The 11,657-nt window shown below is 49.9% G+C and overlaps 1 protein-coding gene across 1 annotated transcript in view; it reads left to right on the top strand.

The window, feature by feature from the left end:
• Stxbp1 (syntaxin binding protein 1) overlaps window positions 1–11,657 on the top strand; it is a 61,241-nt gene that overhangs the window by 36,112 nt on the left and 13,472 nt on the right. Inside the window, exons 8-15 of the mRNA XM_021156801.2 lie at window positions 549–633; window positions 1,406–1,536; window positions 3,815–3,922; window positions 4,944–5,004; window positions 6,035–6,100; window positions 6,681–6,761; window positions 9,976–10,114; window positions 10,936–11,045. Coding sequence (XP_021012460.1) covers window positions 549–633; window positions 1,406–1,536; window positions 3,815–3,922; window positions 4,944–5,004; window positions 6,035–6,100; window positions 6,681–6,761; window positions 9,976–10,114; window positions 10,936–11,045 — 781 coding nt within the window. The remainder of the gene's footprint in view (window positions 1–548; window positions 634–1,405; window positions 1,537–3,814; window positions 3,923–4,943; window positions 5,005–6,034; window positions 6,101–6,680; window positions 6,762–9,975; window positions 10,115–10,935; window positions 11,046–11,657) is intronic.

The following is an 11,657-nucleotide window of genomic DNA, read 5'->3' as shown; positions in this document are numbered from 1 at the left end:
AAAAAAAAAAAAAAACCAAAAACCAACCAACCAAACAAAAAGAATGGGGCCCAGGACATCTTCCTGACATCCTAACAGGAACAGAGCTATGGTGGCACTAAGGTCATGGAGTTCAGCCATATCATCTACCGGAGGCAAGGGGGTTTGAGTGGAGGAAAGATTATTTCTGCTTCTACATAGACTAGGAGAGAAAATGAGAAAGGTCTTTTATGGGCTGGGTCCTGTGCCAAGATTTTCATTTTTCTCTCTAAACTGCATATATAACACAGGGATGTGTTTGTTTGTATACTTTTGAGACAGTGTCTCACTGTATTAGGGCAAGCTGGCCTTCAGCTTGTGGTAGCTCTCCTTCCTCAGCCTCCCGAGTCTCACTCACCATGCCTCACACACATGGGTACAGTCTTACTGTAAAAAACCCTAATAGCGACTGTGCTCCTGCCCCCCTCCCCGTCCATCCGGCCCTGCCCGGTGTTCTGCCTGGAGGCACCTGCACTTGGCACATTGTCTGGATGCACAGGTGGCTCACCCTGTCTCTCTCCTTGTGTCAGGGAGTACAAGGACAATGCCTTGCTGGCTCAGCTGATCCAGGACAAGCTGGATGCCTATAAAGCCGACGATCCAACAATGGGGGAGGTAAGGCTGGCCTGGGACCACGAGGGTCTCATTCTGAGTAAACAGTATTTAGGCGGCAGACCTTGGGCCAGTGTGGACCTGCGCTCACTGAGCATACGTAAGGACTGCTTTTCCTCTCTCTAGTAGAGTGCCCAGTGCCCCTGGGGCAGGCTGATGCGTGGCTAGGGCAGCCAGTTTGTTCCTGCTTGCCAGTGCTCCCGGCTTCAGCCTCGAATGTCCAGGGAACTCCCTAGTAGCAAAATAGCAAAGGTAGCAAGTGGAGAGTGGTGAGGTCCTCGCACCACAGTCTGGTGTCTGCATGGAGTCCATGTGTGCACAGTTGTGTGCACTTCTAACACACACATAGGTTTGTGTAACCAGCACTGGCATGGAGATTCAGAGCTGGGGGTAGGGCCCAGCTCAGCAGCAGAGTGAATGTTTACCCAGCATGTGTGAGACCCTCACTGATTCCTAGACACAGAGCTGTCCCATCAGCGCTGTGGACGTGTAATTGGACCCCTCTGTGCTGGGCACTCCAGACAGCTGGTCACCGGATGTGTAATGAACTGGTGCTCTGTTGCAATGATCCTGTGGCCCCAGCTTCACGGTGGTGGTAAACTGGCTCCTCGCCTGGCATTGTGGGGTGCTCCTGGGAAGCAGCAGGCACAGTGCCCTTTGCTCTTGGTGGGCGTGCTCCCCAGAGCACTCTCTATTCCTGCTGCCTGTAACACAGAGGCTCCGCTACTTGGTTTGACTTGGACGGCTTTTGAAGCCTCTCCCTATTTCTTGCCAGGGTCCCGACAAGGCACGGTCCCAGCTCCTGATCCTGGATCGTGGCTTTGACCCCAGCTCTCCTGTGCTCCATGAACTGACATTCCAGGCTATGAGTTACGACCTGCTGCCTATCGAAAATGACGTTTACAAGTAAGGATTAAGTGACAGGTTCACAGGACTAGCTCTGGGGACAACGGGAGTTCCTCTGATTAAAAAAAAAGGATGTTTTGTGGTTTTTAAAAAATGTTTTCTCGTTTTGTATGTGTATATAGCATGCATGGATGTCATGTGTGAAATGTGTGTGTGTGTGTGTACACGTGCGCACGTGCGTGCGTGAGCACAAGGGTAGGCCCATAATTGATATTGGCTGTCATTTTTTAAATCACTTTCTGCCTTATTGAGGCAAAGTCTTTAACTGCACCTAGAGTTTGCCAGTTTTGGCTAGTCTATCTTTCCAGTTTCCCCAGGCACCTTATCTCTGCATCCCTAGTTCTAGATTCCAGATGGCTGCCATCCCTGCCCCACATTTATGTGGGCTCTGGGCATCTAAGCTCCTGTCTTCATCAAACTTCTGAGGCAAGTGCTTCATCCACTGAGCCTTTTCTCCAGTCCCCCAAAAGCATGGTTTTAATATAAGGAAAAATACGAGCACTGATAGATACCATTTCTTAGATAAGCCCATGAGGTCTCTGTGGGCTTTCCCTATCCATGTATCATTCCTACATGCCTGCTAACAGGACAGAACACTAAGTCTTTCTTTCATAGCTCACATCACTTCAATTCATAGCTTCTTAGATGTGTTGACAGGTTGGTTTTCTGTGTGTCTTATTCAGAATTGAACGTTCTTTTTTTTTTTTTTTTGGTTTTCTGAGACAGGGTTTCTCTGTGTAGCCCTGGCTGTCCTGGAACTCACTTTGTAGACCAGGCTAGCCTCGAACTCAGAAATCCACCTGCCTCTGCCTCCCAAGTGCTGGGATTAAAGGCGTGCGCCACCACCGCCCGGCTGAACGTTCTTAATTACAGACCACAAAATATGACTGCTGTAAAATATTTCAACAGAGTTCCTGAATGTTCTGTGCAGTGGAGCCGCTTTCTTCTTTATGAAAAGATTACCCACCTGTAATCTTGGCATTCAGGAGCCTAAGACAGGAGGGTCATGAGTTTGAAGCCAGGATGGACAACTTAGTGTGAGACCCTGTCTCACAACAAAGAATGGCTTTATGGTGAAGGTTCTGGGGCTGGAGAGATGGCTCAGTGGTTAAGCAAGGCCCTGACTTTGATTTCCAGCACACACGTGGTAACAAACAACTACTTTAAACTCTAGATGCAGGGGATCTGATGCCCTCTTCTGGCCTCCACAGACACCAGGCATACATGTGGTGCATGGACACAAACATAAGACAAACATAAGAATCAGCCCGGGGCTGATGATTCTAGAGCTGGAGAGATGATTTGGTGGCTAAGAGCAATGCTACTCTTGCAGAGGATAGAGTTCAGTTCCCAGAACCCACATGGTAGCTTAAAACTGTCTGTAATTCCAGTTCAGAGGAACTGACACCTTCTGGCCTCTGTGGGCACCAGGTACTCACATGATACACATACATGTACACAGGTAAACCCTCGTACACATCAAATAAAATAAATGCGACTTTGTAAAAATGAAGGTTCCACTGGTTTATGGGATTGCACTTCTTTAATGCCAGCACTCAGGTGGCAGCGGTAGGAGCATCTCCGACAGTTCAAGGCCCGCCTGACCTACAACAGCAAGGTCCTACTTGGTTATGTATAGCCAGGACTACATACAGGCACCCACTCTCGATTAACTAACTAATTAATTGATACTAAAAATGAAGATTCTGAAAATATTTGTGGTTGTCAGCCCCTGTCTCTTGGTTCCTGGGGTTCTGACCTCCTCTGAGCACTTGAACACAAATGGCTGGAGAGCTTTTAGGCACCTTACATTTGCAGATGGAGGGGCAACTATGTAACTATGTAATTGTAGACTCACATAGAACTGCCACTGGGCCTGGACTCCCTCGCCCATCCCCCGAGACCCAGGCTCTGAGGGGTGAAAGCACAGCTACAAGTTGCTGGCTTTGAGCTTTCTCCTTGCCCAGGGAATTGATCATTTTGTGCTGTTCCAGATAAACTGGCCAGCCTGACAGGTGGCTAGTGTTATGAGCCACGCCTGGGATCACCTGGCAGTCGAGAGAACAGGTGTTATCCTTAGGAACCAGAGGAGACAGACATCTGGGTGTGGAAGTGCACACCAGCATTCAAGGGGTGGAGGCAGGAGGGTCAAGAGTTCAAGACCGTCGTAGCTATTTATGGAGTCTGAAGCTAGCCTGAGATACATGAAATCCTGTCTTATGGGGGCAAAGGTCATGCCATGAGGACGCCAGGCCTATCCAAGTCCTGTCTCCTCTAGGTATGAGACCAGCGGCATTGGAGAGGCGCGGGTGAAGGAGGTGCTTCTGGATGAGGACGATGACCTGTGGATTGCGCTGCGACACAAGCACATCGCAGAGGTGTCCCAGTAAGAACTCTGCCGCCCCTTTCCCAGGGTGGGCCCTTAACCCTGGGCTGAGAATGACCATGCACACTCAGCAACCTGGGGAGTGAGCTCATCGCCTTGGCAACGTTGCCCACATGCTAGTCAAGACAGACAGGTCCCTCCTGTTCCTTGAATGTGTGCTTCTCCAATTTCATCAACTTAAAAAATCCACCCTTTACTGGGCAGTGATGGTACACATCTTTAATCTCAGCAGTCAGGAAGCAGAGGAAGGAGGGTCTCAGGGTTGCAGGACAGCCTGGTCTACAGAGAGAGTTCCAGGACAACCAGGACTACACAGAGAAATGCTGTTTCAAAAAAAAAGAAAGGAAAGACAGGAAGGAATGAAGGAAGGACGGAAGAGAGAGAGAGAGAAAGAAAAAGCTATTGATCCATGGGATCAGATGGGATGTAGCTTAGAAGTAAGGCTCTTTCCTGACCTTGACAAGGTCCTGGAGTCAACCACCAGCTCTGCAAAAATAGTGCTCTAGTAGGGGTGGGTTTGTTCTGTTGTGTTGTGTTGTTTGTTTGTTTCTTTGTTTTTGAGACAGAGTTTCTCTGTTTAGTCCTGGATGACTACAAACTCAAAGATTCCCCCACCTCTGTTGGGATTAAAGGCCTGTGCTACCACAACTAATATTGGAGTAGGAATACTGGCCCATATTTCCTGCTGTTAAATTTGTTTATCATTTAGTTATATACTACATATATTTGTATTTTCCAAACACAAAACAGGAGTGTTTGAATGTGTGTGTTTTTAGAAAGGAAGAAAGAAACTAAACACAGTGGATAGTCCCATGCTGTCCCTTTGCCCTGGAATCATGTGACACACACTGTCCTGGAGACCAGTGGTTTAGAGTGTCAGTCAGAACTATATGTTAAACGCATACCTCAGTGGGAAGAGAATCACCACTTAGTCCCAAGGAAGGCTCCACATGGCTTCAGTGGTCTCTGCAGAGAGTCCTGGGCACTGTGTTGAGCATGGCTGCCTCCCCCCACTTTGCAGGGAAGTCACCCGGTCTCTGAAGGACTTTTCCTCTAGCAAGAGGATGAATACTGGTGAGAAGGTAAGCCTGCTTGCTGTGCCACAAGTCCTGGGGTCAGTGAGGGGTGCCAGTGCCCAGGCATCCTCGGGGGTCAGCTCCTCTTCTGTGTCCTACCAGGGAGTGGGCAGGGCCATAGTTCTTCCTTCAGTAAACTGTCAGGCATTGTTTTGCTTTAAGATTGCTATCTGGGGCATGGGTGTGAGGCTCAGTGATAGAATGCTTGCTGTGCACACAGACCTTGGGTTTGACCCCCAACACGACAGACGGGTCCTCCCTGGAACCACATGACTTTCAGTGTTATAAAGAACTGCTTTCTAATATCTAGAGGGTTAAGATTTACCGTTTAGGAGCATAACTAATCTTAAGCCAGAAGAATCATAGAATTTTTTAGCTTGGAATTTATAACCTGACCTCCTGAGATCTCTCTCCCCTGGCTCTGGCCTCCTTTACTAATCTCTTAGAAATGCCCGGCCCAGCCAGATGCACTGATGCTCACCTTTCATCTCAATCAGGATGGTCCAGCAGCTAGCAGCCCTTGCTGCCAAGCCTGACGACTTGAGTTCAGTTCCCAGAACTCACATGTTAGGAGAAAAATGACTCCTGCAGGCTGTCCCCTGAGACTTCTCTAAGTGGGCTGTGGCATTCATGCATGTGTATTTTCATACACACACATAATTAATTAAAATATAATTTAAAGAGCTGGAGAGATGACTCAGAGATTAAGAACCAATTACTGTTCTTGCAGAGGACCCAAGTTCTGTTCCCAAACCCATATCAGCTCACCACTGCCTGTAACTCCAGCTCCAGGGGATCTGATTCCTTCTTCCGACCTCCACAGACACCTGCATTCAATTGTACACAATGCACACACAACCGTATAATTGAATACATCTTTTAAGTCTGTGAGTGGACACTTGTAAAGTCTAATGTAGCTGCTGTCCTGCCATGCCTCCAGCTCCACAAGTTAATCTGAAGCAAGTTCAGATTAACTGCCTAGAAGGCTAAGCCAGAGGACCTCAGGGCTAGTGACACTGTACCTCCTTCCCTGTAGACCACCATGCGGGACCTGTCCCAGATGCTGAAGAAAATGCCCCAGTACCAGAAGGAGCTCAGCAAGGTACGGAGACCCCAGCCCAGACTGTCTGACTCCGAAGTGTGGGACAGCTCACACCCTGCTGCCCCAGGCAATTCATGAAAATCTACAGAGCCTAGGCAATTCAGTTCTCATTGGGGAAAGAAGGGAAGGGAGACTGCTTCCTACTGCTTTCTTCTCTTTCCTCTATCTCTCTCTTTTCTTCTTTTTCCTCCCTTGCTGTTGACCAGAGGCCCCAGTTGCTCACTACACAGGCCTTAGCTGGTGCTGGCTGTCCTCACCCAGCTGCTGGCCTCCCTCAGAGGTGCTGATCTGAGAGGGGGCCAGGAGGCATCAGGGCTTCTGGTCCTGACCATAAAGGTGTAAGGGCATTACTTGCCTGTAAGGTATTGACCAGGTGCTGCAGTCACCCTGCTGAGTGGCTCCAGCCGCTCCTCTCCTAAAGGACCTCGCCCTCCTCTCCTGCAGGCCCTGGTTTACCCCACTCTCCCAGCTAATGAATCCTTTTTTCCCCCCCCCGCTAGTACCGGAGTCCTCTGTGAGGACACTCAGGGTCCTGGGACTCGGTGGCTGTCCTCTGTACTGATTCTTGTGCTTTCCCTAGTATTCGACTCACCTGCACCTTGCTGAAGACTGTATGAAGCATTACCAAGGCACTGTAGACAAACTCTGCCGCGTGGAGCAGGTACGATTTCTTCCTTTCCTTTTTGCATGGTAAAACTTCTGCCCGACCTATTCACCTCACTGAAACTTAACCTCTGACCTTGAACATCTTACAGAATCGTAGGATCTAGAGAAGGGAGAGCCCATGACCCCAGGGGTTGTCTCAGCTGTGGGGCCAGTGTGGAGCCGCTTTGGCGGGTAGGGCCAAGATAGTTCTGGAGTGCTGTGCAGTTTGGATCTTGCATGCCTGGCTCTTTCCAAAGGCTCTGTTTTTCCTGGAGTGACAGACCTGACAGTGGCAGGGTTGGCTGGTGTTTATGCTTTGATGTGTTTTGATCCCGCTATGACCAGACCAGCTTCAGAGCCCGGGCTGCAGCAGCAGGGCATGAGTCTTCCAGCCTTTCTAACCTCAGGCCTGGATGGGACTCTGCCCTCACTGGTACTTGGTGTCCCTGCTCCCTTTTCCCTATCAGCTACTCCCAGCACTGATGTCATTGTCACTTTGTGTAGAGTACCAAAACCATAAGTGTGGCAAAACTGCTAAGCTTTGTGGCAACTGTCTTGTTGATGCTTTCAATCCCCTTGGATTGATCTCAAGAGATCAGACTCAGGGCGGCGGACGAGGCCCTCGAACACCGAGCAGGTTCTGAGGGGAGGAAGAAGACACTGAAAGATTTCAGAGTGCCAGACTTGGTGGCTCAAGCTTAGGTATTTATAAATCAGACAGGGTTTCTCTGTGTAGTCCTGGCTGTCCTGGAACTCACTCTGTAGACCAGGCTGGCCTGGAACTCAGAAATCCACCTGTCTCTGCCTCCTAAGTGCTGGGATTAAAGGCATGCGCCACCACTGCCCAGCTGCAGATCAGATATTTACATTACAAAATTACATTACATTAGCAAAATTACAGTTACGAAGTAGCAACGAAATGATTCTATGGTTAGGGGGCCACCACAACATGAGGAACTGTATTAAAGGGTCGCAGCATTAGGAAGGTTGAGAACCGCTGTGCTACTCAGTAAAAAGCAAGTTCAGATTAACTGCCTAGAAGGCTGAGCCACGAGGACCATAGGTTTCAGGCCACCCTGGCAGCTTAGTGACAGCCCATCACACTTACCACCACCACAGCCATTGTAGAGCCTTAGTCTGAAGTCCCATATTCCAGGAAGCATCAACTCGGCTTAGTGTGAGCTGAGAGTCTCACCCTTGGCTTGCAGTAAGAGGCTCAGTGGAGACGTGCATGCTCTGTCCAGTAGTGTTGGCTGGGTCGGAAGGAAAGCAGCCCTCCCTCTGAAAGTACCCTGCTTCTCAGGCACCCTCCTCAATCTCACAGCTTCTCCCCAAGAGCTCAGCCTGCCAAAGCAGGGTCTGGCTAGTCCACTGTTTCTCAACCTGTGGGTCACAAGCCCTCTGGTGGCTGAACAAGCCTTTCCCAGAGGTCACATCAGACCTTTACATCACGATTCATAACAGTAGCAAAATCACAGTTATGAAGGAACAACAAAATAGCTTTATGGTTGGGGGTCACCACAACATGAGGAACTGTGTTAAAGGGTCATGGTGTTAGGAAGGTTGACACCCACTGTGCTCTCAGTAAGAAGCAAATTCAGATTAATTTTGGAAGCACGGGTTGTTTTGTCTTTTGAAAGTGGTTTAAAACCATAAGTGTTAAGCTGGCTGTAGTGCGGCAGACCTGTAATCCAATCCTAGCACTGAAGAGGCAGGAGCCAGTGGACTTCTGTGGACTTGAGGCCAGCCTGGTCTATATAATGCATTCTGGGACAGCCAGGGATATTTTGTGAGACTCTGTCTCTAAAAACTACCCCCAAAATTAAATTAATTGCATTTTAGTGAGCTTAGAGAGTGTGCTCTAGGGCTGGCAAAATGGCTCAGTAGGCTTGCAGCCAAGCCTAACAACTCGAGTTTAATCCCTGGAACATGTGTGAAGGAAGGAGAGAACTAACTCCCACAAGTTGTCCTCTGACTTCCAATGTGTATCATGCATACACACTAACACAATAAATAAATGTATGTGTGTGTTTTCTTTTTTTTTCAATTCACTTTCTATCCTAATATCACCACTCTCTACTCCCAATATCCCCTCGCACAGATCCTTTCCCCATTTCCCCCTTTCTCTAAGAAGGGGGAGCTCCCCCCAGGCATCACCCTCACCCCCTGTGTATTTTTTTAGTCAGACTGGGTGTGATGGCTCACACTTTAATCCTAGCATTCAGGAGGGAGAGGCAGGAGGATCTCAGAGGTTGAGGCTAGCCTGGGCTATATATAGTGTGTCCCAGGCCAGCCAGAGCTACATGGTGACCCTATCTCAAAAACAAAACAAAAACAAATTGTGGGAGGGGCGGTGCTAGTTTCTTCCTGCTGAGCACACATCTGCTGGAGCTGTTGAGAGGACTGGGAATTGTGCCTTCCTCAGATCATGTCTGAATGTGAGGTCACCATTTGGGTAAACTCTTGGGGTACTGATAGAAAGAGGAGTCCGAGAAACCCTTCTAGGAGTTCCAGAGAAAGCAGTGGCTGTGTCAGATCTAAAGTCAGTGCTCTGGCTTGCTGAGTGCAGTACGCTGCCCGTGGGGTATGTGACACCTGCCCTGGCTGCCCACGGGGTGAGTGGCACCCACCCTGGCTGCCCATGGGGTAACTGAGTGGCACTCTCTATGGGTGTCCGTGGAGTGGGTGGCGCACACCCTGGCTGTGTTCATTTTTGTCTTCTCACCTCAGTTTCCTGTCACCTTTCTGTCCTCCACCTCCCGGGCTTGGGAGTCCTTCCTTGTTTCTCCTCAGCCTGGGGAAAGCTGTAGGGAGATTAAAACCAGAGGTGACGCTCAGAAGAGTTAAACCTTAGTGTGCCTTCCATGCCAGGAGAGCCAGGGTGGAAGGAATCCAGCCATGCAGGGGCCCTGGAGATGCCCAAGTTTTCATGAATGGGAAGCGAATCCTGAGTCCCTCAGCTGGGTCGTGTATGTCACAGGTGGGGTGCCCTGGCATCCACCTACAGTGAACAGTATGACCAGGTACTGTGCCTGCTTTGGAAGGACTTTCAGGGCTCTCATGCCTGGCCATCTTAGGATTCTGTGTCAGCCCGATGCTGCAGGAGACTTGTTCACAGCCTGCTCCCACAACACCACAAAGTCAGGCATTTGTAGGTCGTGAACTTCCTGAGAACTGTCACCTTCTCAGACTGACACAGACATAGGACCAGCAAGGTGTGTTTTCTACAGGACCTGGCAATGGGCACAGATGCTGAGGGGGAAAAAATCAAGGACCCCATGAGAGCCATTGTCCCCATCCTGCTGGATGCGAACGTCAGCACTTATGACAAAATCCGTATCATCCTTCTCTACATCTTCCTGAAGAACGGTAGGAGCCGGTGGGGGTGAGGAGGACGGGAGGGGCGGGGGGAGCAGAGAGCGAACAGCGCAGATGCCAACCAGCAGCCCTGGGAAGGGGAAGAACGGGAGGCCAAGGGGCCTGCTCGGCAGCCCCAAGTGCACAGGCAGCAGGTGACACAGAGGAGCCACCCAGCTCTCCCAGCCAGCTTGCTAGCACTCAGCCTGCCAGATACCTCTAGGTTGCATCATTAGTAGTAGAGACCTTTCAACATCTGACATTCAGCCTTTGGGAGGTAGAGGCAGGGGTATTAAGAGTTCAAGGCCAACCTTAGCTACAAGAGTAAGTTTAAGGCCAGTTTAGACTACATGAGACCCTGTCTAAAACAAACCAACAAAAAAAATTCCCCCAAAACAAACAACAATAAAAACAAAACAAGCCGGGCAGTGGTGGTACATGCCTTTAATCCCAGCACTTGGGAGGCAGAGGCAGGCAGATTTCTGAGTTCCAGGCCAGCCTGGTCTAGAGTGAGTTCCAGGACAGCCAGGGCTACACAGAGAAACCCTGTCTCAAACACCCCTCCCCAAATTGTTTTTACCCATGTCGTTGTACAAAAAACTGGGTAAGGAGTCTTTCTCATCTCGTAGGCAGGGACTGCCGGGATGCCAGGTAGACGGAACAGACTGGGAGGGCAGGCAGCCGTGGTCAGCACAGGGCAGCTCCAGGAGAGCGGAAGGCTCTTCTGACCCCACCATAGATGTAGCCGAGGAGGAGAAGGGAGGCTGAGGCTCTGCACATGGCGGTGGAAATGGCAGGGCTTGGGTATGGTGACCAGGAGCCTTGTTTTTCAGGTATCACTGAGGAGAACCTAAACAAACTCATCCAGCACGCTCAGATCCCCCCAGAGGACAGCGAGATCATCACCAACATGGCTCACCTCGGCGTGCCCATCGTCACGGATGTAAGGCCAGGCCATAGGCAGGGAGACTGTGGGAGGGAGGCTGGGATACTGTATCTTCATCACGTTCATGATTGACAGCCCACTATGATACAGCTCTGTATCACCCTCAACATCAAGAAAGGAGAGAGAGGGAGTGGGAGGGAAGGCGAGAGAGGGAGAGAGAAGGAGAAGGAGTCGGAATGGGGAGGAAGGACAGTGAAACAGTTCAAAGTCAGGAATTTGACGTATCCAGGAGTCACATGATCACTAAAGCTGAGCTGTCTCTGAACTTATCCAAAACGGGTCACCCCAACTCCCCCTGCTGTATATCCTGTGTGACACAGACTCAGCATCTCAGGTAAGGATGGCAACATTGTCAAAGGAGCTCTTTTGCTCTGTGTCTTTGGCAGTGGAGTGACCGAGAGCAAAATACAGCAGCCTGTTCAGAAGGTCAGGGCTACACAGTGTGCTCTGAGAGAGCAGGCAGACTATCTGATTCAGACAGTCCCTTGAACCGCAGATAGAGAAATCCCCGTGTTATTACTTCCCCTTGGAGACAGGCCGCCCACCGGGCAGAGCTCACAAAGCCAATTGGGGTCTCTTTCTGTTTTTTCCTTTCTTTTTTTTTTTTTT

The sequence above is a fragment of the Mus caroli genome, chromosome 2, assembly GCF_900094665.2.
Source record: "Mus caroli chromosome 2, CAROLI_EIJ_v1.1, whole genome shotgun sequence".
Taxonomy (NCBI): Eukaryota; Metazoa; Chordata; class Mammalia; order Rodentia; family Muridae; genus Mus; species Mus caroli.
Note: the sequence above shows the minus strand (reverse complement) of the source record. Positions and strands in the feature narration are given on the sequence as shown.